We start from the raw sequence: 27,338 nt of genomic DNA, 5'->3' as shown, positions 1-27,338 counted from the left end.
TGAGGAAACTGAGACTCCAAGAGGTTTAGTTACTTGTACAAGATCATATAGCATTCACCAGCAAAACTCGGACTCTGCTCTCTTTCTATTACATCCCTACTGTCTCCTAAAAAACCCAACCATATTTCATTTGTAGGCTAACTTATTTATCTTCATACAGGTCTCATGTATTATTAGAAGGGGCCAATATTTTAACTCAATTCAGAAATATTAAAATAAAAATTCACAAAATGTATATGGCTTACACTATAATAATAAAATGAGGAATTTGAGTCTCCCAACTCTAAAACCGGAATGCTCTCTACTCTCAAACCATGTGGAAGGACGCTAAGTTCCCCACTGGCCAACGCTGTCTAATTCTCTTAAATGATTCAGATGTAAAAGAGTAAATGGCATCTGTCTAATTAACACTGCCTGGTTAAGTATAGCTGCCAAGGGACAGCCTCGGCGACAGTGTTTAGAGAACAGTCTTTCCAGCCCCTCGGGGGTCAAGTTAGAGATGAGAGCAAGTCTCTGTCCTTATCAACCAGAAACAGAGATGCCCCAGAAATGGTGACAGGCCAGGACAAGCGAAAGGAGATGATAGGAGAGAGGAGAGGCCATCGCTGGCCTTCATTTCCTGTTCCTGGCTTTTGGGGATCCAGAGAATGATGAGGGAACCAGATCCTAAAGGCGCTGGCAGGTCTTCCCGAAAACAAGAGCCCTCACTGTGCGCCTGTGCCTCCCTCTCCGGCCCGGAGACATTCAGCCCCTGGCCTACCAACAGCTAAGACTGCTACACGGCCAGCATCTGCTCTGCTGCCCTTCTCCTGGCAGGAAGGCACAATGACCACATTCTGTGTCTTCCAGCTTCACAGGACAACATGGAAGCCATCGCCAAGTTTGACTTCACCGCCTCAGGGGAGGATGAACTGAGCTTTCACACTGGAGATGTTCTGAAGGTAGGTGATGTGGGGGCCAGGAGAACCAGGAGGGTTTAGGTTACTCTGGTCTGGTCCCTGAGTCAATCTAACAATCCACGCCTTTCTTTCTTAAGAGCTACACACAATTCCTTTCAAATAGAGAAGCTCACCTCAATCAAAAGCGTTCCTTCTGAGTAGCCCTGTGTGCTAGCCACCAGGCCAGGTGATGGAAATCCAGTTGGCATAAGCCATCATCCTTGTCCTGAGACGCTTGTGGTCTGGAGGGGGAAAGAAATTCAGCCAAAGGGCTGTCACAGATGTTCTTATTTAAGTGCTTAGGGCACACAGGTGAGGGAGGAATTGATCCCACCCTGAAAGATGGGGTTGTAGGAAGGTGTGGCAACATCAGCTGTTAGGGAATGCAGTGAAGGTGCGTTGGGCTTTTAGCTAAAGCTCAGAGATGAGCAAGCCCACGCGGTGAGCACTGTGAGGTTCAGCACGGCTGGAGCTTACAAGAGGAGGGTGCGGGTGGAGACAGCCTGGGAAAGGCAGCTAGAGGAGACGTGGCTCAACAAAGGCGTGCATACTCGGCCACTCAGGGGCTTCTTAAAACTTGTCTTCCGCCCGCACTTGTGTTGTAGTGGCGACTTGCTGAGCTGAAGAGGCCTTGGACTTCTTCCACATTTCATGCACCACACTTATAGACTCTGCATCTTAGGCCCTGCTTTGTGCATAAGAGCACAAGCCCTTCAAGAGGCCATTGGGGAGTCTGTGATGCCAATGCCCCCCTGCCTGGCCTCAAGCACCCTCAGATATCCTCATCCCTGGTCCTCAGCAGCCCAGATGGGCCTTCTTACACTGCCCAGCGGCACTGAGGCCACCATTGTCTCACCACTGAGAATTCCACTTGCTACAGAAAGACCTTTGTTGGTATGTGAGAGGGTGACTCAGAAAGTGTCCATGGAGCACAAACCAGGTGGGATGACTTGGTTTGGAATCTGAACACCCCCACTATTTAGGCTTCTAACTGTTCTCACCTTACAAGATCTAGTAATGTGGTTGCAAAGAGTACGCCTTCAATGTTGGAGCTTCTCAAGGGCAAAATATTGCTTGGGCTGCTGACCCAGGAAAAGGGGACCTTCACTTCTTTGGGATCATACCAAGGTCACAGAAGGATCTGCCACACAGTGGGCAGTCCCTCCCTTCTCTATGGGGTATTGTGACCATGTAATTATCAACCACTCTAGAGCATCCTCCCTCAAAAGAGGCCCAGGGACCAACTCCCACCCCTCATCTCCCATTGCAAACAGAACCTTATACCTTGCTTAAGTTTTCCCTATTCCCTAGAAAAGTAAAAAGTTAAAAAAAGAACTTTCCTCATCTCTGCTTCTCAATACAGCTCCTAATTTCTTTCTTCTCCTTAGCTGCCAATACTAGGAAGAATTCTCTATGCTGGGTGCCTCCACTTCCTCTCTTCTCATTCATTCCCCTGGAACCCTCTGGAATCTGCCTTTTACCCTCAATGCTCCCTTAAAGTCCATCAGTGATCTCCTTAATGTAGAATATAAGGACCCTACTAAAATGCCTGTAGAATTTGACACGGCTAACTGCCGCTCTCTTGGATCTGAATAGAGTTCCGTCTGACTCCTAAACAACTGTACTCTGCTCTGAATATTTTTCTTTCATGATACCTCTCAAGCAATCCCCGTCTTCACTAGAGAGGAGTCTGATGCAGTAAAAAGGAGCATGGGCTTTGGAGCCAGATAAATCTGAGTTTGAATCCTAGCATACTAACTGTGTGGTCTTGGACCAGTCACTGGACCCCTCTGAGCTTCAGTGTCTTCCTCTCTAAGTGAGGCCATATCTATCTTGTGGGGTTGTGGAAAGGATTAGAGGTAATGGTCCCAGCCCAAAGCAGATGCTCAATAAACGGGCACCATATTATCAGTATTACCCATTCCTGCTGCCTCTGACTGTTCAGACTATACCACAGCGCCTTGACTGAACTCATTGCCTCCTGTCTATTCCACCTTCAATCATTCTACATACTAGTCCCAGGGGGATCTTTCTAGAAGACAAATCAGATCATATCACTTCCTTACTCAAAAGCATTCAGTGGTTCCCCATTACCAATTGATTGAAATCTAATTCCTCTGGCCCCAACTCACTGCCCAACTTCATCATGCTCACATGGATGAACATACACACACGTGCATGCACACACACACACCTTTGTGTATGTAATGCCCCAGGTCACGCTGCAATATATACACCATCCTTTCTCAGGCTTTCCCCCATACTCTGAATGCCCTTCTCCCACACACACATAGTTGACCACATCTGCCATGGAACCCTCACTAATCTTCCCTCCTCCCCACCTCCCCAGCGAAATCAATCACTCCCTCTTCAGCTCTTCCACAGCATTTCACAGCCACTTATGATCTTGCCTCATATGACAGTTATTTATGAGCAGGCCAAGCCTCCACGCTCTCATGCCCCCTGTACATCCATCTCTCCTTGCTGCCCTTACCCAGTGGGATCCTGATTGTCCATTTACGTGTTGGCTACTCCAGTCACCAAAGCTCTGGAAGGGCAAGGCCAGGTCTGCCTCAGTGTCTAGAACAGCAGAAAGGTGAGCCTCCCTAATATTTGATGAATGATTGACTCCTCCACTGACCTGTGAGCTCCCTGAGAGCAGAGCCATGCCGGGTTCGTCTTTGTATCTTCCCAGCATTTAACACATGTCACCGCCCCAAATAGGCTCTCAGTATACATTTCTTGAATTGTGAAATTACATTTCTGTATGCTCATTTAGAATTCCATCAGAAGGCCAGTCCTCTCCTTCTTTTCAAATTCTATCCATTGCAGCTGTAGCAGTGAAGACAAAAGTGGAGAGGGGCTTGTTGGCCGAGCCTCACAGAATGTCTGTGTCATGGCGGTTACTGGCCCTGCCTGTGGGTCTCTACGTACAACTGCAATGCCTGCCCCTCTCCTCCAGAGATGAGTAACACGTCCCAGGATCTTCACAATTGTTTTCAAAGCCAGCTCTTGACAGCCCCAGGAATTCGCTCCTGGGATGTTCTTTCATATTTGACCTTAAAGGCTAAACGACTAAACAGACTTTTCCACTACAAGGTACCAAAAATGTCTGACCAGCTCACCACCAACCCACCCCCTCCAGACTGTGAGTTCCCCAGGACGAAAGCTCCAGCTTATTCATCTCTGTATTCCCAGCACCTAAGTGCAAACAGTAGGTGCTCACTAGATGCTGATCACAGAAAGGTGAGCAAGATGGTGGACAGAGAACTTCTGCCAAGTGACTTGATTCCACCTCTTTTGTGAGAGAAACATTTGAAAAGTCAGGAGTCGATGTTTCGCCTTCATATCTCAAACCTCCGGACCTGCAGCCACACGCAGCACCAGACTTACATTTCCCACTTGAATTTGTCAATCATTTTAAAAACGTGTCTTGACCCAGTCCACTTCTATCTGCTTCTGTAATGTGTCTAACTTTACCCTATTTCTTTCTACTAAAACAGCGGCCTAAAAGCACTAAGAGTTAATCCTACGTAATTAACTTCTTCAGTACTTCAGATTTCTCCTATGCCTCTAAGAGCTATAATTCCACCCAATTTTAAAATTCTTCCAACTGTACATTTTGTCCTCTTCCCACATCTACCTTATTCTCAGGCCATGTAACCCAGAAAACTATTCTCATAGACAGCATTATAAGAATTAAGATACAGTAAAGTGTAAAACCTCATGTGTTTCGGCTGAACTCCTTACTCAGGTTTACATGATGGGTACGAGAGATAGGGGGAACCGAAGAGATGGAGAGATGAGAAGAACAGGAAGTATGGGGCCCAGGGCCAACAACGGCAGGAGGAAACCACCTCCCCCCAAGTACTCTTCTTTGCAGAAAATGAGATTTTTTAAAACCTTGCCTTCAATACACCATAAAAAGCCTGTAAATAGACCTCTCTGGGAACACGATCTCGGGCAGACCAAGCACCAGGTGGCGGGGAAAAATGGCCGGCATTGTGGGATAATCTTTCAGTTGCTACAGGAGGTAGATGGGCGTGAGCCTCGATTACTAAAATTACAGCTGGTTTCAGGTCAGACAGCTAAGTACAAAGTGTGGTTCTTACCATGATGAGCCAATTTCCAAATGGCCTCTTTTACCTCATCCCTGCTCACTTTCGTATTTGCCCTTAGCTACCCAGGCCAAACACCGCATTCCCATGTGATGGGAGAAAGGAATTCCAACGCCATGAACTGGGGGGAGATGGCATGGAGTGAAATGTCCCTGTGTTCTTTATGCGACTGCCAGGCACTGGAGTTTCCTGGTTCTTCTTTTGACCTAGATTTTCTGCTCCCCCCACCACCCCCCTCAGCATACACATACCCACACGTCCTTAGTGATACCAACAGTCACATTTGATGTCAGAAACTATGAAGTTTTCTGTTCTCAGCAATTCTAGAACTCAAATATGGGACACACTTTTATTTCCTCAGAACAAATGATTAAACTCAAAACATACACCTATAATACTTTAAAGAACATGTAAACCCTTCCATGTCCTTCAGAGCTGGAGTCCTCCCTTATAAGAACATCACGTTTTACAGAATTGTATTTTAGAAAAGAGCCTACACTTTCTGAAGGACTTTCAGGCTCCAGGGCTCATTTGATCCTCACATCAGCTCCATGAGGTGCTAGCTGGTTATTATTGTCCCTACTTTTCAGATGGCTAATTGACTTGCTGAAGGTCACACAGCTAGTGACAGGGCCAAGCTAGAAGCCAGGTCTTCTCATTCCACACTCAAAGTGCTATCTCCTTTCTTCCACCTAGGGAGTGATATTAGAAATAGGCCATTGTTGCTTCTCAATACCCAACTCCCTTTGTTTCTCTTCCCACCTCTGGGAGAGAGAAACCCATGGGACCCAGGACTTCAGCTCCACCCACTCTCTGATGATTCTGAAATCTCAACCTCTCTGCTGAGTCCGGACACACATCTCCAACTGCCCACTGAGCTTTTCTTCTCAGACGGTCCTAGGGGCAACTGGGATTCACCCACACGCAATCTGAAGTCCATGAGTTTTTCCTCAGACCCGCTCCTCCTCCTGTATTTTCTATTTTAGTAAAGGCATCACCACCCACTCAGTCTCCCCAGCCAGAAATCCGGAGCCATCCCAGAATCCCCCTTCTCCCCTAGTTGTGCGAACAGTCACGAAATCCCGCCCATTTTGCTTCCTGAATTCCTCTAAAATATGTCCTCACTTCTCAGCCCAGATCCCCTTCCTTTCTCGCCTGGATGGCTACACTCTTCCTACAGTTTCTCCCCAGCTTTACCCCTCCAATCCATCTTCACGCTATGATACAGCACTCTTTTCTTAACTCTAGTTCTTCCTGTGTTATTTCCCCACTTAAATTCCTTTAATGGCTCCCCATAAATTTCAATATAAAAATACAAACTTTTCCACACGGGCCGCAAGGTTCTGTCCTCCGTTCCTTTCTCTTTACTGCTGGGGTCGCGATCTCAACTCCCCTCCAGGCTGAGGCCTTTGTTCCCAGAATGCACTGCACTGCCTCCTATCCCGGAAGTAGTTCTTTCGCCGTCGGACTTCGCATGGGTAACTCCACTTATCGCCTGAGCAGCCTGATGGCCTCTCCTCTGGGTAATCTTTCCTATCCTTCCTCTGGTTTCCCATTTATTGGAGTAGTTCTCTCAGTTAAGACATTTTCAGCTACAAGAAACAGAAACTAAAAATGACAAACGATAATGAAGATTTATCAGTTCTCACACAAAGTCCAGAAGTAGGGGGGCTCCTGGGTAGCTAATTCAGCGGCTCAATGACATCATGAAGGTTCTTTCCCTCTTTTTGCTCTGCCATGCTCGTTTGGAATTATTGTTTGACACACTTTAGACACATTCTCAGTGAGGGGTGGGAGGCAAATAGTTGTCTTTTAACAGTGAAACTCACTTTCTGAAATAACCAGAAGCCACACAGAGCCAAGTCTGGAGAGTCATATGAGTAATCAAGGTAGGTAATAACATTTGGGGTCAAGGTCAAGGTAGGACCATATAGTAAGAGACAGAACTTCTGGTTTTGCCTGTGATCTGGCTCTAAAAGCAAGTTTAGAAAAGGCACTCCAGATATCTTGAGTTATGTCCAAATTGTGAAACACATGGAGTGTGAACACAAAGAGTTACTGTTTCCAAAGCTGTCCCCATTTGGATGTTTGAGTTTTAATCTGCTGGTTTAAAAAAATAAGAACAAATTCAATTTTTAAAAGGTTCCTGGTTGTCTAGCAGAGAAGAAAAAACCATGGAGTAGCTGCTTTTGCCTTCCTACCATCTTCCCAGATGAGGAGCTTAAGGTGCTGAGATCTGGGACACATGAATTTCCAAAATAAAAGGAGAAAGGGGTTCAGGGTAGCCCCTGAGTACTGAGTCTGGGAGGCCATGCCACAGTGGGGTAACATGAATGGGTGGTACAAGTGGACAGAAATAGCTTGGGGTCAAGAGAAGCCAAACTCCAAAAATGAACCTGCTGCTGCCCCACTAGAGCATCATGTGGTTTCTTTGGCTTATTTTCCTCTAAGTCCAAAAGGGCATTCTTTGCCCTGCAACCTCTTTCTCTTGTTTCTTGGTGTCCTCTCTGCAGTGTCTTTGTCCTTCCTTCTCTTTCATGTAGATCTTAAGTAACCAAGAGGAGTGGTTCAAGGCGGAGCTTGGGAGCCAAGAAGGATATGTGCCCAAGAATTTTATAGACATCCAGTTTCCTGAGTAAGTATTTCCAGCCTGCTGAGATGGGCCTACCCACACACACTCTCCTTACTTTTTCAGTAGTCGCTAAAATTATCCATGCACACCCAAGATACTGTCAAAAATGGTTGTCTCTGGAGAGGGAACCACTCAGCTGAAGGCCAGGAGTGGGAGAGAGATTTGCATTTCACTGCATTCCCTTTTGAATTTCATACCACGTGCATGTATTGCCTATTTTAAGTTTATAAGCTAAAATCATCTATAATTGTAATCACAGGGTTTCCAAGAATTCCAGGGGGGGCGCTGTTGGCCTCCCTACTTCAAGAGCCGCCACTCTCCCAGCCTACCTTCCATCCTAACCAAGGATCCCAGACAGCTCTGGGCCCTAATCAGGGTGTGAATACTCCTTGCCTTCCTTACACCCTGCTCACAGCAGTGCAAGAAGTCCGTGGGAGAAAAGGGGAAATTCCCTTTATAAAGAGGAAACTGAAAATTTGAGATTGGGTCTCGTTTGTCTCAAGAATTGACCACAAGGGTTAGATAGAAATCTAATCTTGTCTGAAAGTCAGGGTGTAGCTCAAATAGCATAGGTTTGTTAGAAAACCAAAGAGGTGTTGGCGACCCTGGTGAGGAGCAGCAGCACCACTCATAATGAACCAGTCCTGACCACTGAACTGTAGACTGGCCACTGACCTCAGCTGGCCCTTGCTGCTGCCCTGTGACCTTCCAAATGACCACGTGGGGTCTGTCATCCCTTCCTCGCTCCCCAAACCTCCAGCCCCTCCCCCACTGCACTCTCAGTGGAGGGCCTTGCTTCCAGGTTCACTGGGACAATGGAAGCCACCAGAGAAGCCCCTCTACCCCACTTACCACCTGACTCACTGCCTCCACCCACCCCCTGCAACTGCACTCAGACACTGCCTTTCCTGCAGCTGTTTGGAAAGAACTGTCTGTGCTTCTAGCAGAAATTCTCCCTTTTCTCTTCCATGTCGACTTTCTTTCCCTCTCTGCTGGATCATTCCCATTAGCAAACAAAGATGCTGCAATTCTCCCGTCTTACCAGAAAACAAAAGGAAACTTAAAAGCTCTTGATCCCAAATCCCCTTCCAGCTACCACTATACTTCTTCAAAAGAATTATTTATATTCGCTGTCTCTAACTCCTGTCCTTCCATTCTCTCTGGAACCCCCACAACTCCTTCGAAATCTTTCTGTCAAGGTCACAGTGAACTACCAGTCCCAGTGGTTGATTCTCGGCCATCATCTCAGCATGATTTGATGTGGGAGATCTTTGCCTCCTGTTGAAACACTTTCTTCATTTGGCTTCTGAGACATCCTTCCTCCTGGTTCTCCCACCACCTGGCTGCTCCTCCTCCCTCTCCTTTGCTGGTTTCTCCTCATCTCCCCAATCTCCTTTAGGCTTAGAATTTCCCCCTCCCAGTGAGGTTCCTCCCCATCACCACATTTTAAATTACTCCCCCACTCCCCATTCCTCCTTTTTGTTTGCATTTTCTCTATGGCACTTATCATCATGTGACATACTATAGAGTTTAATTATTTTGTTGTTTATTGTGTGCCCCCACCCCACTAGAATGTAAGTTTGATGAGAGCAGGAGTTCTTGTCTGTTCTGCTCACCACTACATGCCCAGTGCCCAGCAGAGGGCCCAGTACACTGTAGATGTTTAATAAAAGCTATTAAATGAATGAATAAATGATTTTGGAAGATATGTAATATTGAAGCCCTGGCCACTCATTTAATATGTAGAGTGTGGACATTTTTTCACATCTTGAAAGAAGTCACTTATCAAATTCCAGTTGGAGGACAAATGTGTATTTTCTAAACAATCCCCTCACTGCTTGCTGCCTCTTCTGAAATATTTCCTTTGAGGTATGGCTGGCTTGGAGCACATCCCATTCTTGTTCCCATCCCCTTTATGTTTCCTGCACAAGGCCATGCTGTGGGGGTCGCTTGTTCACCCAGAGGGTTGGTTGGCAAATACTCTGGCAGGATCTCCAGGCAGATGACCGACCACCAGAAACCCCCTGCTTCCAGTCCCTCAGAACCCAACAAGCCTTCCCCTGCAGTTCCAGTTCTGGAATAAGGACATCCTTCCTGCCGCCCCTGTCTGGAGTTCAGATCCTAAATTCTAAACAGCACAGGGATGGGCCGGCCCCGTGGCTTAGCGGCTAAGTGCGTGCGATCCGCTGCTGGTGGCCCGGGTTCGGATCCCAGGCGTGCACCGACACACCGCTTGTCCGGCCATGCTGAGGCCGCATCCCACATACAGCAACTAGAAGCATGTGCAGCTATGACATACAACTATCTACTGGGGCTTTGGGGGAAAAATAAATAAATAAATAAAAATTATAGAGAGCACAGGAAATTGCTCACAAAGGAATCCAAAGCTGTGGCCTGCTGGACCTTCACTTGAAAGGGACGCACATCCTAGCCTTGCAGCGGCAGCAATTAGAGCAGCCACCTTGAAGAAGTGGGACACGGTCCCACCTTTGGCTGCTGAGTGATTGCAAACACTCTGCTTTTCTCTGGTTGAGAGCGGCTTCCGGCCTGCTGCCCTGAGGCTGGAGCCCCTGGCTGCCTTGCTGCTGTGGAAGAGCTTGGCCTTTTTCACACATGCCGAGCTGCCGCAGCAACAATTCCAGAGGCTGCCACTCTGCCTGCTCCCCTGAAAGAGTAGTTTCTACTTTTCCGCAGTAAAGATGATTTTCCAGCCTGGATTTTCAGGGAGGGCCCAGGAGCTGGCTGTGTAGACTCTGCTTTCTGGCTGCAGCCAGCCTCGCTCATGTCCACGTGTGCGTGTGTAGGGCTCCCTGGGTGCCTTGCAGCCTCTGCCGGGCACACTGAGCAAACTCCCATAAGCTCCATGCCACCCAGGTCGCATGGGCCCCTGAGCTGTAACTCTCCTTCTGGGCCCCTGAGGTCTCAGCCCGGGAACAAGTGCCCAGGACCCTTCCCAGTTCCACCCAGTGGCCCCAGTGCCTGAAGCCGTCCTTTCCTTCCTGTCCCTGCAGTTCTTTCCTAGCGACATCCCTCACACAGCTGCCAGCAGGCGGCTGCTTCCCGCAGTGAGTCACTCCCACACTGTCCCATTTTGGTGCAGTGGCACATTTCCATGATTCAGGCTCTCCAAGCTGGAGAGACACCTCTCCTAGAGAGAAGGAACAAAGAGGATGCGTCAAGGGGAACACTCACTGGCCTTGCCTGAAAACTGCCTGGAGCATTTGTTTGGTTTCAGAAGCTCCTGGCCCCCTTTCGCCTCTCTCTGCTCTCTGTGACCAGTCCCCTGCCTCTCTTCCTTTGTGTCTTCTCTCCTCCGCTTCCCCCTCCTGGCACTCTGGTGTCTCACTAAGATCCTCTGGTTTTATCTCACCCAATAGATGGTTTCACGAAGGCCTCTCGAGACACCAGGCAGAGAACTTACTCATGGGCAAGGAGGTTGGTTTCTTCATCATCCGGGCCAGCCAGAGCTCCCCAGGGGACTTCTCTATCTCCGTCAGGTACTGTCCGTTCCAACACTGTCCTGACCCAGACTGCTAAAGCTGTGAGGTGACTTCTTGAACGTGATCTATTGCTCAGGAGCTTGGCTCATCAACTATGTTGCCATCAATTTCCTTCCCACATGTACATAACTCCTTGGTACATTGGTTTGTGGCCAAAATTATGTGTACATTCATCTGCCTCCCCCTCTAGCCCAGGTGCTTCTACTTCACCTTTGTGCCTTGTACCCAGTAGGTACTCAATGAGTGTTTATGGAAGGAAGTGAGGAGGGAGAGGGAAAGGAGAACTCCCAATCGTCCACTTCTGTCTTGGGGTTTAAATCTTAACCTTTTCTTTTACTACTGGTGCATGTCTGAAGAAGGGTCAGAGAAAAATGAAAACCCCAAATCCTTGTGGTAGGACACATATGCAGTTGTAGGGGGCCGCACAAAAAGAAGGGCTACCTCAACCCACTGTAATACACCAAAGCTGAGAGCAACAGAGCAGAGCGGGGAGGGCTGGGGGGCGGGGGTGGGGACCGTAACAGCAAAGTCTTGCTAATGTGCAGCCCTCAGGAGGAAGTGACTCAGTCCAGGCATAAACATGACAGAGCCCCACACTTGGAAGCCCCAAGTCTGAACACACTGCATGTGGTCAGCGTGTCGGGGAATGCAAGTCATGTAGCCGACTTGGTGACCGCACGTGAAAGTGCAAGAATTAATGCTGTATAGGTGACAATCTGGACAGTGAAACCTTACTGTCAAGTTAATTGACAGGAAATGCTGGTCTGGATTATTCAGCATATTTTGTAAGGCAAGCAGCTTTAGTGCTTTAAGTACATAAATCCAATCTCGGATAATAAGCTGAGGCCACTTTACTATTCAGAAAGAATAGATATTTTAAGGAATAGGTCAGAAGGACCTACAAATAATGGGTCAACCATTTGTATGCACATGTGCCTCTAATGTACTCAAAAATAGCTTGGTCTCCTTAGCATTGCTCTCGCAATTTTGCTTAAACTCTTAATTTTCTTTAACTAAAACTTTCTTTTTCACAGCTTGGGTGATAGCAAATTTTCGCTCAGGCCAATATTGACATACCACAAATTCTAAACTTGTCAGGTCTTAATTAATGATATTTTGCTCTATTAATAAATCTTACAAGTCAAATCTATTTCTTAAGGGCCTGGATTATAGACTGCACAAAGTTAATTGTTACATGGAAGGACATCTCTTGGTGCCTTTGGTTTGCATGAAGTTGACTCTGGTTTTTTTCAGCTAGGAATTATGGTTTATATTTTCTTGATTAGGGTGAATTCTACGAAATGCCAGCCTTGACTTCTGCCACAGTCTTCCCCTGCTATTGAGGCAATGCAGCTTCTTGTTATGGTGGTTATTACCATAATCATTATTACATCTTCTGCAGAAATGTAGTATAATATATTCCAAAGCAAAATCGTTTGTATTTATTTATACATCTGCTTTCTGTCATGGGCAGATAATTAAGAGCTAATTGTAGTACTATCACTTAGCATTTGTTAAGGGTCTGAGTCACTAGACTTTAGAGTCTGGAACCCTGAGTCACATCTTTTTCTCTGCCCCTCTCAGAACAGTGGCCCAGATGACCAACTGCAACCCTGACATCCATCCTCTCAGCTCATGAGAGTGCCAGGTTTAATGTTTCTCACTCTGAGTTCTTTAAGAGGTGGTGGATGAATAATTATATCACAAGAATATTTCCTCCTCCTCACCCAGATGTGAGGAGTAATGACTATGAGTTGAGCCATATGTCATTGTTGGTGTTAGAGCGAAGAAAGCACTTGTTAGTGACCAAAACCAAGGGGAAAACCATGCAATGATTGCCAAGTATTGGTTACCACCCCAAAGCAGCCAAGCAGAGGTCACTGCATGGGTTCACCTGGCTATGAGCAGAGCCTAGCACATAAGATGAGACTGAAGATCAGAATTCCTGTCCCCTCTGAACACAGACCACTAAATCCATCCCTGAGAAACCTCCACTAACCTTCAGAGGTATCTTTACTCTCCAACACTCTTTACATTCTTGACCTTTCTGCTGAATCACGTAATCGGCATTATTAGTGCCAGTTTATTTTTAGATATAAATGTATGTCCATTTGACAAATAAACTTGACATCTAAAAGAGAATGACTTGGTCATGGAGAAAGACAGGAGCTATTAGTAAAGGCCCAGTCTCCTTGTTCCCAGTGAATAAAATCCAGTTTCTCCTCCCCGGTATAAATGTGCCCCATCACCTGTGAGTCCAGCTATGTCAAAAGGTGCCAATCTAAAAGAAGTTAGCATGTGTACATGGTGTGACAGGCCCAGCTCACTAGACAGGAGTCAGAGAGCTGGGGGTCTTGTCTCAGCTCTGCCACTCACTCACGGCAACCTTGACCAAGCCCCTCCATCTCTCCAAGCCTCAGTGTCCTCATCTGTAACATGGAAACTTAAGGTTAAATAATCTCTGAGGTCCTTTCCAATAAAACTCTACAATTCTGTATAACACTTTTTCCCCAAAAAGCTCAAAATATTTTGTAACCTTATTTATGCAAAACATAAACCAAGACCAAGAGATCTCCACTATGTAGAGAACAAAGCATGACAAATTTCTCAAGGCAGTCTCTTACTGTCCAGAGCTGGTTTATGGCTAAAAGGAGCTGGTTCAAAGTTTTCTGATAACAAAAAGATAATGGGGGCTTGAAAACCTCTCCCCTCTGAGTCTTGGCAGAGTCCTTAGCATTGTACAGGACTCAGGAGTTGCCATGTTTCACATAAACGTTGTAAAAAGGCCCTTGACCTCATAGTCTTTAAAGCACTTCAAACGTTTTTTTCCTTGTAAAAGGTCGGCTCCAGTGTCAGAAGACAGATTACCTTCTGCTGATGTAAAAATCACTTCTAATGCAGCCTGTCCTGAGTGCTCCCTTCCACAAATCTCCCCCTCAGCTTGACTGTGCCAGCCACCTGCCCAGCGATATCTCATATCTCCATTTCCTGCCCAAACAGAACTCCAGCATCTCTGCATGCAGTCGGCCCTGGAGGCAGGGATATTGTCACCATGTAATATATAATTTGGATTTGCCTTGATCTCTAGGCATGAGGATGATGTTCAGCACTTCAAGGTCATGAGAGACAACAAGGGTAATTACTTCCTGTGGACAGAGAAGTTTCCATCCCTAAATAAACTGGTGGACTACTACAGGACGACTTCCATCTCCAAACAGAAGCAGATCTTTCTGAGGGATAGAACCCGAGAGGATCAGGTACGCTGCAGGTCCCAATCAGCCCCAATCTAGAGATCTTAGGCAGCTTGAGTGCTACAGGAACCATCAAGACAATGCATTTGGTGGGTATGTCCTCTACGTATTCTGAAAGACAGAATAGCTCTGAAGTCAGGTCTCAGTTTAAATTCTAGCTTAGCACTGCCTAGCTATGTGACTTTGGAAAGTTCTCCAATCCTCAGTTTCCTCATCCATGAACTAGGAATGATGGTGATATCTCCCTCATAGGATGGTTATGAAGGTTAGAGAATATGATGTATCCCCTTCCCTTACATCATTGCTAATAACACTACAGCACTCAATATACATTAGCTCTTAATTGTAGATGCTGTTATTTTGTTATTCATAGACATTACTACATCTCAGTTTTCAGCCTATCTCAGGAGTTGCCCAAGGATGAAGGAGCCAGGGGGTTACATACAGAGATACTAGAGAGCAGCCTGGAGTCTAGGACTAAAGAAGCAGGTAGACCTTTGTGACAGAACTGGGGGAGAGGAGGGATTGGAGAAGAAATTGGGCCTGGAATTCTTGCTCTTGGAACAGTTTGGAATATAGATATTGTTTTAATAGAAAATGCATCAGACAGACCTGGCTTTAAATCCTGATTTCATCGCTCACTATCCTTATTACCTAGCCAAGTTAAGAAACCTTTCTGAGTATCAGTTTTCTCATCTGTAGAATAGAGAGAATGTAATACCTCCCTCACTGGACTGTCGTGAGGATTAAAGGAGATAATATAATTATAGCACTTGCCACAGGGTCTGGACGATCGTTGGCTCTAAGGAAATGTTAACTTGCTTCCCATAAGTAAATTCACACACAGACAATTTATAAAATATTTTTCAAAGGAAATATCATGGTTATAAGAGATGGATATTACAAGAAGAAGCATTGGCTGGACTAAAATCCCGGGAAGAGGTTATTTGAAGGCATTGAGACTTTCAAAGCAACATGCGCTTAGGGGAAGTAAAGAAAGCCATCCCTTTCGAGGAATCGGTTGATTTTAAGCCTGAGAAATTACAGTCAAATGAGAAAAGGGTGTTCCCAGCAAGTGCACACAAAAGTTGAGAAAGAAAAACAACGGTTAACCAAGACCTTGTGAATTGTTCTAACCAGGAAATGGACAGAGGTATTAATTTACCAGGATGTGCATGCAGAGATGAGAGGCAACAGAAAACTGCGTTAATTTGGAATAAATGAGTTCATATTCGTAAAGTGCTTAGAACAGTGCCTAGCAGATACTAAGCCCAGGGCCCTGTGTAATTGTTTGGTAAATAAAAATAACAAGAAAGTATCTCTGAGTCACGAGGTCGTGGTGGCATTAAGGAGAAAGGCCTTGCTCCTTCCCAGCATGCCCTGCGGCTGGCCTGGTTTCCATGGTGCTGCACGTGTTGCTGTTTGAGTCTCTGTCACCAGGCTATAAATGACAGTTCAGAATCATGCAAAGTCAATAGCAGAGCTTATCTGGAGAGTAGGATGTCCAGCAGTGTGGCAACATGCGATAAGGAGGGGTGGCATTGTGTCAGTAAAATAGAATATTTAAGCTTGATTATACAGAGAAAAACAAGCCTGCTAGGAATGGGCTAAATGGTACGAGGTGGAAAGTGTCAGTCTGTGAACCAAAGACCCAGAATCCCCAAACTGGGAGAATCTGAGAATGCGGAGGCCACCTTTGAAATTGTGAGAATCTGAACCATCGGTTCTCTTTCAGCTGCCCCCACCCCATCAGCTGTCTCCTGGAGCTGTCGTAAACAAAGTCTAGGAACAGCGGCCTGAAGGGTAGGGTAAGGCAAGGAGATGCAGGAGGAAGATGGGTCTGCATCATCTCTGTTCTCTCCCAGGGTCGCCGGGGCAACAGCCTGGACCGGAGGCTCCAGGGAGGCCCACACCTCAGTGGGGCTGTGGGAGAGGAAATCCGGCCCTCAATGAACCGGAAGCTGTCAGATCACCCACCACCCGCTCCCTTGCAGTATCCCCCGGGACCGCCACCACAGCAGCAGCGGTATCTGCAGCATCACCATCTTCATCAGGTATCTTGAAAGAATGAAGTGGGCCACAGTGAGGTGGGGAAGAGGACCTGCTTTCGCCCCAGGCTCAGGCCACCTTGTCCCCACTGCCACTTAGTGTGTGAAAATGCCCCGCAACGCTGGAAACAACCACAGCAAATAAATGCTGGGTCTGTTGTGGTCCCAGAACTGTTGGCCAGGAGAGGAATATCCCAGGCCTGGCCCAGCCTCATCAGGTCTCACAGAGTTCATAAAGAAGATCTGGGCCCCTCAAGTGGCAGAAATATGATATGGAAACTGCTCTTGGCTAAGAAGCCTCTGTGAATTAAATGGCTCCATGCCTGAACACACACATACATTCTGACCCTGGGGACTCAGTGAACAATTGCTTCGTTTTCCTATCAGCACAATTCCAAATCTATTCATGCCCCTTAACCCATCTGGCTGTCAAGATCCACAAGAAAAACGGATTAATACCTGCAATGGAGCTTTGCTTATTTATTTATTTATCCCCCCCTTTGTTCCAGATGGGATTTGAGGTGGCTTACCAAAATGGACAATACAGCCAGATAACATCGTTCCTAAATTCCTTAGCAGGGCATACAAAGTCCTCTGTAGCTGCCCATATCTGTTTCCCCAACCTCATCTCCCGCTACCCCCGGCTACTCCCCACGCAAACACATTCCAGCAATGCTGCACCACTTTTAGTTACCCGAATGGTCCATTGCATTTTCTCTCGTGCCTTTGAGGCTTTTTACTGCCTTCACCTCTTCCTGAACTGCCCTTTCCTGGCCCATCCTACTCCTCCATTAAGCTGGAGTTCAAGAATCACTCCTCTGTGAAGCCTTCCGTGATTACCCAGGCAGACTTAGACACTCTTCTCTCTGCTCACTTATCACTCAAATGTGTATGATTCCCCCTCTAAACTAATGCTCCATGAAGACAGGGACTTTCTCTTTCCAGCTACATATCCCCAGTACTTAGGACAGTACTAGACATATGGTAGGTGCCTGATAAATATTCCTTGACTGAAATGAAATCTGGCATCATCTTCACAATCTAAGACCCCTTTGTCATCCTTCCCCATCTCTCCATCATCTAGGGCTTATTATCATCATCAGTAAGTATTCTTGGAACAGTGGCTGTGTCCATGACATCAAGCGAGGCACTGGGGGAGCCTGTGTGGGATGCTTCTGGCAGTGTGGTGACGGATACTCTGTTGCATCTGTTTCCAGGAACGCCGTGGAGGCAGCCTTGACATAAACGACGGACACTGTGGCTTGGGCATGGGTGGCGAAATGAATGCCGCCCTCATGCACCGGAGACACACAGACCCGGTGCAACTCCAAGTGGCTGGGGTATGTGAACTCCCCTCTCTGGGCTCGATGGAGGAGGCAAGAGGGCCGATTAGAGAAATGGTTAGTCCTCCAGGAGAGATGTCAAACTGCGCGGAGCTCAGATAGAAGTGGTGGGAACCCAGCAAGTGACAGTCGGGGGAGAGTTCCGGGACGGAGCTGATCCCAGCCTAGCACCATCCAGTCTGTCGTTCTCAGTTTGGCCGTCCGGCCTTGCCTGTCCTCATATTTCTTGGCTCAGATTATAGTGGAGGGAGATCTGTTACCTTTATCACTGAGATCCATCTTGACTCAGTTGCACTAGCACCAAGAGCTGTTAGTTTGGGCACGCTGCCGTTCTGTTTGTCACTTGAAGAAATTAAAAAGACCACCTATTGTTGTAGGAGAGTAGTTCTCAAGGATTCTCTTCGAACCTTGGAGAATAACATCTTTGTCGGTGAAAGTCCTGAGTCTCAAGAATCACTCTGATGAGTTCTGATAACTTCATGCTCAGGGCTGTGCATCCGGGGTCTGCTTCCAGTGGCAGCAGGGTTTGAAATGTCTCTGGAAAGCCATCCATCAGCCTTCTGGGTGGGCTGCTCAGGGAGGACTTCATCTTGGTGTCGGAGCCAGCAGATCCTCTTCTGTGTGACAGTGGCTCTCAAGGCCAGTCCACGGGCTCAGCAGGACCCCTCTGTGTTTTACCCCAACAGCGAGTGCGGTGGGCCCGGGCGCTGTACGACTTTGAGGCCCTCGAGGATGACGAGCTGGGATTCCGCTGCGGAGAGGTGGTGGAGGTTCTGGATAGTTCCAACCCGTCCTGGTGGACTGGCCGCCTGCACAACAAACTGGGCCTCTTCCCTGCCAACTACGTGGCCCCCATGACCCGATGAAGCCCTTCTGAAGCAGTCAGAGGCTTTCGTCTGAAGCTGCCTTCAAGAGAGGGGGCAAGGAAGAAAAGCTGGGACTATATACACGTATATATATGTGCGTGTATATGTGTATTTACACATACACGCACATATATATATGCCTGTGTATACACACATTTTATAATAGTAATTTATTGGCAATTTAGTTGGATAATTAGTTGATATGAAAGGAACTCAGGTGGGGAATTATATTCATACTTGTTTTTCTACTCCCCTCAGCGGGTGTGCGGAAGGCAGTAGGGAGCTGGGAAGTGCGGGGCAGGGAAATGAAATTGAAATTCCTCCTGTCCTTAAGATGGCACCGCTTCCTCATTGTTTGGGGAATTTTCACAGAGAGGAGCTATGCAGAGATCCACACCCTGGCGTTGGACCAGAACCACAGGGCGGAGTTGAACCTGGACATGGTGGGGCATGTTCTGGCTCACCTTCAGGCCCTACTCACCTCCAGGGTTTGCAGGGCGGCTTCCCTCCTGTTCTCCAAGGGTGGGCACCGCTGGATTGAGAATTAAGGTGCAGCCACACAAGTCTGAGCTGGGAGCGGGAAGGGGTGTGAAGGCAGGACTGGAGCAACCCGTGTCCCGAGGCCTGGGCAAGGCTGGCCTCCTGGTCGCTGCTCAGCTGAGACCTTCATCGCCCTCAAAGGAATGTTCCTCGGCTAATCCTCTTCCTTGTGGCTAACATGGAGAAACAGAGACAGTGAGGAGCCAAGACTGGGAAATGGAGGGGTTTTTCACAAACCTCCCAGTGGCTTACTTGAGTGGAACCTCCATTTCCCTGGCTTTCAGGAAAGCAGCATCCTAGATTCTGTCAAGTGCCTGGAGAAGCCCTGCCTGAGAATGCGGATTTTAGAGCCATTGTTTTATGTTACGAGGGTGTCTCTTTGGGGCTCTGTTTGTTTTCCCTCTTGATTTTCTGTGTTTTGAAGATGCTTTGCCGAGTGGCACAGAGAGAAGCCCACTCCATCTGAGCATTGACCAGCAATTGGTTGATTGACTGATTGAACAGGACCCTGGGAGGGAGCTGGCTTTGAAATGAACTTCCTGTTCCATCTGACTGTTGGACCACTGCTGCCCCCCAACCCGGGTCTGCACCTGGGGAGAGCAACCCCACTGCCACTGTCTGTCCTGGTCACCTCAGAATAGAATTGTGTTTCCTAGTGCTCACCCTGGGGGCGTGAAGCCACACCAGCCTGGCTGGGGAGAAGGAAGCTCAGTGTTTTAGTGGAGCCTGGGAGCAAATATGCCTGCACGGAGGGCACTTAGAAGGGTGTGTGTGTGCGTGTGTGGGTGTGTGTGTGTACTGAGACGTGAAAGCAAGGGTTGGGGTGAAAGTGTTGGTGAGGGAGCATGTGGGTGAGTGGGGGCCTGTTCCTTTGTCTTCTTCCCCAGTCCTTCCAGCTCTAAGGAGGGTCGGGGGCAGCCATTATCGAAGGTAAAATAAGAAGAAAGAGTTTCTGACTCAGAAGTAACAGTCAGTGTAACGTAGGCTGTGTCCCTTTGACTCTGAATCCTACGATTCTCTGATCCCCACGTTGCCTTTAGAGAAAAAGGGAACAAGAAGGGCCTCTGTGGTGGGTCTTGGGAGGGAAGAGAAAATAGCCTGAGAGAGGTGGGGGGAGTCGAGCGTGAGTGCGGAGCCTCTCGCAGCCTTTGGAAATGAAAGCATGGAGAGGAAGAGGGAGCGCAGACATTTCAAAAGATCAAGGAGCAGCGTGAGAGACACAAAGGGAGGGGAAGGGAGCAGGAGGTTAAGTAGGACAAGCGAAGACGTTGGAGTATGGCGTCCGCGGCCGACCACGCACCGAAGGGGGGGCCCAGGCAGGTGGGGAAGGAGGAATTAGAGCAGAGAAATGAGCACCGAGGAAGGCAGAGGGCAAAGACACCACAGGGATGAAGACAAAAGAATAGGGAGGGAGAGAACAAAGACGAAGAAGACCTATAAGCTATTTTGGTGCTAGGTAACGTGAACGTGTTACAGTAAATAAAAGCCAAAAGTAATGTTTGATTTTACAGTATTTAGAAAGCATATGCTTTAAGCAGCCCACAAACTTCATCCACTTGTCTGACTATGTGGGAGGACCAGCCCCAGTGCAGGCAGAGGGAAACGATTTGGTTCCAGCCTGGATTTTGTGCCTTGAAACACTTCTCAAGAAGCAATAATAAAACAAGTGCCCTCGTTTGCTGGGCTGTGTCTGGTGTCTGTGTCACACACCTCTCTGGTGGGAGGCAGGGGTCATTGGCCTGGAGGGGCTGACCACACAGTGTGGGCACAGCTTTCAGAATCCCTGGAACTGGGCGCTCTGTTCCACTAGAGGCCATTGTGGGAGTATTTTTAATTGAGGTGCGAGAATAGCCTTGCCCCCGCTCATCACGTGGCCCGATTCCGAGGGAAGCAAGAGTCACCCTGACCGCCCACAGAGAACAAGGGCCCTTAGGGACCAAGCCAAGAGGACAAAGACCGCACTGTCTGCACTGTGGGGGAGGGGATGCTGACTCTCCTTGGCCTCTGGTGCTGCCTGGGGGAGCATGTGGCGTTGCTTTCCACCTGACAGCATTTCAGCACCAGGGGCGAGTCCACCTAGGGCCCTCACCAGCCACACAACCAGCAAACAGCACCTTGTCTCTGAATTCTGCTGAAATGCTCTGCTGTGATTTGGGAGCAGGGAACTTCCAGAGAAAATCCAGTTCCTGTTGGACCAGTTCAGTTTTCCTAACCGCTTGCTGAGGCTCGCTGCAACTCAAATATCTGGCACCTGCCATGGCCTTAGGGTGATCTGAGGCCGGTGCTTCTCACCACTACTGTGCCTACGAATTGCCTGGGGAGTATGTTAAAACGCAGATTCTGATCCAACCCTGTATTTCTACCAACCTCTGAGGCGATGTTGCTGGGCCCACAGACCACACTTAGTAGCGAGGGCAAAGAACTTGGCAGTAGCTACACAAACCTAATTGGATCTCTTTTCTGGGGATATTCAGGCATTTTTCTTCATTGCTAACAGGTAAGTCGTTTTGGCTGTGCGATAGATATGATTCAGAACTGTCATTATGACATCATTCATATTTGGCAGCACAGGTGACTTATTATTTTAGCATCTTCATCTCCATCAAAAATCTAGAAACTTTAGGGCGAGAGGCATTCAGATGAAATACAAGCAGAGATTTCCTAATAGTAATTCTTTTAAACATGAGCAGAGGTTACAGAAGAAGTTGTGAAAGCTTTCTCAGGAAATTTTGAAACATAAAATTGACTCCTATCAGGTGTGGTCCTGGTTGAAGGCAGGGGAACGGCCCATGTGACATCATTAGACCTCCGCTAACCCAAAGCAGGAGAGGCCACATGGGACAGATTGGCATGGTCAAAATATTTGCTGTTTGCCAACATTTCAGCCCGTCTATACCAAGGCAAGGACATGAGAAAAGCATATTGTTTCAACTCTTCTTTTAAATACTTCTCAGATTCCTCCACTTTTCTCCATCAGCTCGGCCATGCCACCATCATCTCTCTCTTAGGCAGCAGGATGAGCCTCCACGCTTTTCTCCCTGCATGCTCTCTTGTCCCCAATCCGGTCTCCACACAGACGCCGAGCAATCTTTGTAAGACATGAATCTGATCATGTCGCTCCCCTGCCCATTGCGCTTAGGTTTAAATCCAAAGTCCTAGGTCTGGACTGTGAGGTCGGACCCCTGCCAACCTCTCCAGCCTCCTCTTGTGCCTCTTCCTCCTTGCTTTCATGCCCCTGCCCCACTGGCCTTCTTTCAGCCTCCAGGTGGCCAAGGATTTGTCCCCAAATCCTTCACACTTGCTGTTCCCTCTGCCTGGAATGCACATCCGCTGCTCTTAACTGGGCTAACTCCTATGCATCTCCAGGTCTCGGTTTAAATGTCACTTTCTCAAATCGTGCTTTCCTGACCCCTAATCTAAAGTAATCCTTCCCATTAGACCGTCTCAGGGCTCCCAGTGCTTTTCCTGAGTAGCACAGACACAGCGGGTGGCACTAGACTGACCTGTATAGACTGTTAGATGTAAGCTCTCTTCAGGCAGGGATCGTCTCTGTTTTGTAAACCGTTGTGTGCCCAGCATCTGGCACTATGCATGACACGCGGAGGCTCAGTAAATATTTGTTTAATGGATGAACAAGTGCAACTTGCCTCCTCTTACCTATCATTCATTCTGTAACCCAATGTCCTGGCCTTACAGATCCGTAGGTGCAAAGAAGGTGATATTAACATTGATGCCTAAGTTGCAGTAGCTTTTAGTGACCTCCCCTCAAAATCTCCAGTTACTCCTGAGAGTCCAAGAGAGGGAGGCTGGTATTTCTCGTGTGTTTAAGCACCGGTCTGCTATGTCTCCTCCTCTGGCCATGTCCAGTTGCCCCTGAACATCCTCTGCTGACAACGGCTTCCTGATGCTGCGGATTTACTGTGCATTGCATCTGCCTGCTGGTGAAATGGCCCAATCCTTCAGGAAACCAAATCTGCCCTGCAGTCCATGTGGCAAAGGGGTTGGGGAAGGGGTGGGTGGAGAATGGCCTCACAAATTCTGAGTAGCCCTTGTCCCAGTCCCAGAGAGGCACTGCTTGGGTCCAGGGTCCTTGTTCCCTCCTCACTGGAGTCCTCTCTCCATCAGACAGGTCAAGGGATGCCACCTTCCCCTCCATGTCTCATCTGTCTATCTCCCTATTGCCCCTCTCTCCTTCAGCTGAAAAGGAGTGCCCTTGTACCTCTTCATTTGTGCGATAGATACCACCTAGGGTCCCAGTTGTATAAGCTGCACTCAGCTATAATTCATTCATTGAATCAACAAATATTTACAAAGTACCCCCTAGGGGCCAGAGACAATCAGCCAGCAGGTCCTTCACATCTCTCGACTGCCCTTCTCTGCATCTGTGCCACTGTCACCACCTCATTTCAGACTTCTCTCACTTCTGTCCCGACTGCAATAGTCTCAGAACTGGTCTCCCTGCCTCCTGGCTGGCCCCCTCTCATCCAGCCTCCACTGACTGCCAGAGAGATCTTATTAACATGCAAAGCTGATGACATCAGGCTTCTGTTCAAAAGCCTTCGGGGCTCCCTATGGCTTTCAGGCTGGAGTTTAAACTCCTTGGCTTCCCACTAAAGACATTTTGTGATCTGACTGCTGTCTGTTTGTTCAGCCACAACTCCCATCTCTCCTCACTATGAGTCATGTTGTCTCAGACCTCTGAGTCTTCCCATTTTGTTCCTTCTGCCTGGAACGCCTTTCTCCCACTTTTTTATCTAGACCAGTGCTGCCCAATAGGACATTCTGCCGTGATGATGGAAAAGTTCTATAAAGGCTCTGTCCAATGTGGTAGCCTGAGGCCACGTGTGGCTATTGAGTACTTGCAATGTCACTAGTGCGAGTGAGTTAAATAGCCGTATGTGGCAAGTGACTACCTTATTGGGCAGACTAGGTCCAGATAACTGCTACTCACTTTGAAATACTTAGCTCAGGGTTCAAGTTCTCCACTGGGAAGCCATCTCAACTTCCTGGCTGATGTAGATGCCCCTCCTTTATGTTCCTGTAGCATCCTTGTTCTGCTTCTGTCCTGATAACTCAGAACTCTGTATTAGTCGTTGACCTGCCTCCCCCACTGGACTGAATATTTTTGAGGGCAAACAGTTCACCCAATAAATGGTTGATGCATGAATGCACTGGTGTGCTGATAAAGGTTTAACAACTGGCTCTCTAAGGGAAAGCCCTGATTTATTATGTTTGCCAATTCTGTGGTGTAAATATTCTTACCATGTGTCGAGAGCATGAAAAGACAAGCCACAGACTGGGAGAAAATATTTGCAAAAGACATATCTGATAAAGGACTGTTATCCAAAATATACAAAGAATTCTTAAAACCCAACAATGAGAAAATGCACAACCTGATTAAAAAACAGGCAGAAGAGGGCTGGCCCCGTGGCCTGGTGTTTAAGTTCAGCGTGCTCTGTTTCAGTGGCCCAGGTTCTCAGGTTCAGATCCCAGGCGCAGACCTATACCACTCGTCTGCCATGCTGTGGTGGCAACCCACATACAAGATAGAGGAAGATTGGCACAGATGTTAGCTCAGGGCAAATCTTCCTCAGCAAAAAAAAAAAAAAAAAAAAAAGGCAAAAGACCTGAACAGAAGCCTCATTGAAAAAGGTAAAAGATCGTAAGCTTATGAAAAAATGCTCAATATCATATATCATTAGGGAAATGCAAATTAAAACAATGAGATACCAGTACACACCTCTTAGAAAATCCAGGATTCAAAACACTGACAACACCAAATGTTGGCAAGGATGTGGAGCAACAGGAACTCTCATTAACTGCTAGTGGGAATGCAACATGGTACAGCCACTCTGAAAGACAGTTTGGCAGTTTCTTACAAAACTAAACATAGTCTTAACATATGATCCAACAATCATGCTCTTTGGCATTTACTCAAAGGAGCTGAAAACTTATTTCCACACAAAAACCTCACATGGATGTTTATAGCAGGTTTATTCATAATTGCCAACACTTGGAAGCAACCAAGAAGTCCTTCAGGAGGTGAATGGATAAATAAACTGTGGTCCATCCAGGCAATGGAAAATTATTCAGTGCCAAAAAGAAATGAGCTATCAAGCTATGAAAAGACATGGAGGAAACTTAAATACATATTACTCAGTGAAAGAAGCCAATCTGAAAAGGCTGTACGTACTATATGATTCCAACTATATGACATTCTGGAAAAGGCAAAACTATGGAGACAGAAAAAGATCAAAGGTTGCCAAAGGTGAGGGGGCAGAAGGGATGAACAGGTGGAGCACAGAGGATTTTTAGGGCAGTGAAACTATTCTATGTGATCCTATAATGGTGGATACATGTCATTATCCATTTGTCAAAACCCGTAGAATGTACAACACCAAGAATGAACCCCAGTGTAAACTATGGACTTTGGGTGATAATGAAGTGTCGATGTAGGTTCATCAGATGTAACAAATGTACCACTCTTTGGGGATGTTGATAATGGGGGAGGATATGCACATGTGGGGACAGGGAGTATAAGGAAAGTCTCCATCTTCTGCTCAATTTTGCTGTCAACCTAAAACTGTTCTAAAAAAATTGTCTATTAAAAACCAAAACAGGAGTCAGCCCAGTGGAGTAGCTGTTGGGTTTGCGCACTCTGCTTCAGCGGCCTGGGGTTGGCAGGTTTGGACCCCAGGTGCGGATCTATGCACTAGTCATCAGGCCATGCTGTGGTGGCGTCCATGTAGAAAATAGATGAAGATGGGCACGGATGTTAGCTCAGGGCTAATCTTCCTCAGCAAAAAGAGGAAGATTGGCAACGGATGTTAGCTCAAGGCTGATCTTTCTCACTAAAAAAAAGCAAAAACAAAAACAAAAATCTCCCACCATGGCTGATTTCAAGCTACCAACATGACATCATTGAACTCAGAGGGGGGAAGAGATGTGCACAATTGGCTCTCATGAGCAGGTGGAAGCCAGCCCCAGCACACCACTGCACAAATGAATGAATGAATGAATGAAATGTGCTAGCACTGGGAATATAAGAGAAGCCTTCAGGCTCTTCAGGAAGAAGCCTATTCAGACCTGCAAGAAGCTGGGCATGCAGCTGCAGGTCCAATTTCATTTCCAACCCAGGAGATAAAGGATCCAGGAGTCACATCTTTGACTTATTCAGGAAGAGGGACATTTGTTTCCTTTAATACCAAGCCTTGTCCAGGCGTCTACTGAGCGCCCCACTCAGACTAGTGGAAAGTGAGTGAGCCTGAGGCCGTGAAGGCAAGGGTACCAGTCAGGAGGATTTTGCCTGCAGGAAAATGGAACCCCAACCAGAAGTATCTTAAACAACAAGGGATTTATGATATCCCATACAAGAAGTCCAGAGGGAGGGCAGTTCCCGGCTTATAGAATTCAATGGGTCAACAATGCCATCCTCTGAGCATCAGTGGTGTCTCCCCTTAGTGGCTGGTGCAGTTCCAGATATCACACGCAGGCTGACAGTGTGCAATGAAGAAGAGGAACATTCCCTCCCAATTTTAATTAGTGAGCAAAACCTTTCCCAGTTGTCCCTCAGCAGCCTTTCCCTCAGATCCCATTGGCAATGACTAGATGACATGCCATTGCTAAACCAACCATTCCCAAGAGAATGAGACCACCGTGCTTGGCTTAGACCAATTCGTGGGACTCCATAGGAGGCAGAAACTGGGAACCAGGCAGGGCTTTGCCCACAAGGAAGACGCAGGTGGGAGTAGGGTGGCTGTCGGCAATGGCTGTCAAGAACCAACCTACAGGGAATATTAGAAGAAGATTCACATATTTTATGGCCAAGTCATTCCATAAACATTTCTTGAGGTAATTAAGGAACAAGAGGGCAGCATGAGGGAGCACAGCTCTTTCCCCCTCTAAACTGAAATGGACACACAAACCCTTCCATCATTCCTTCTCTATGGATTCCCATGTGCAGACTAAGCCAGCATGTCAATGGGGACAGGTTCCATGCTATTCACAGAAACCAGAACTGTACATGTACATAGTGAGGCCCTGTGTCTGCTGCAGGGACAGAGGCCCCAGCGAGCTGGATCTGTGCCATAGTCCCAGCAATT

General features: G+C 47.4%; 2 protein-coding genes across 3 annotated transcripts in view; one reads left to right on the top strand and one right to left on the bottom strand.

Moving 5' to 3' along the window:
• ENTHD1 (ENTH domain containing 1) overlaps positions 1–11,195 on the bottom strand; it is a 186,118-nt gene extending 174,923 nt beyond the window's left edge. The window contains exon 1 of the mRNA XM_004438027.3: positions 11,110–11,195. The gene's annotated coding sequence lies outside the window, so the exon portion shown is untranslated. The remainder of the gene's footprint in view (positions 1–11,109) is intronic.
• Positions 1–20,919, top strand: part of GRAP2 (GRB2 related adaptor protein 2) — a 62,159-nt gene extending 41,240 nt beyond the window's left edge. For both annotated transcript variants that reach the window (XM_087448896.1, XM_004437881.3), the window contains exons 2-8: positions 850–941; positions 7,600–7,691; positions 11,066–11,185; positions 14,277–14,445; positions 16,305–16,493; positions 17,705–17,827; positions 18,517–20,919. In XM_087448896.1, coding sequence (XP_087305022.1) covers positions 864–941; positions 7,600–7,691; positions 11,066–11,185; positions 14,277–14,445; positions 16,305–16,493; positions 17,705–17,827; positions 18,517–18,696 — 951 coding nt within the window. In that variant the 5' untranslated portion in view covers positions 850–863 and the 3' untranslated portion in view covers positions 18,697–20,919. The remainder of the gene's footprint in view (positions 1–849; positions 942–7,599; positions 7,692–11,065; positions 11,186–14,276; positions 14,446–16,304; positions 16,494–17,704; positions 17,828–18,516) is intronic.
• Positions 20,920–27,338: the final 6,419 nt, after the last annotated feature.

This window comes from Ceratotherium simum, chromosome 25, assembly GCF_057802395.1.
Source record: "Ceratotherium simum simum isolate JZ-2026a chromosome 25, ASM5780239v1, whole genome shotgun sequence".
NCBI lineage: Eukaryota > Metazoa > Chordata > Mammalia > Perissodactyla > Rhinocerotidae > Ceratotherium > Ceratotherium simum.
This window is presented reverse-complemented; position numbering and strand designations above follow the sequence as displayed.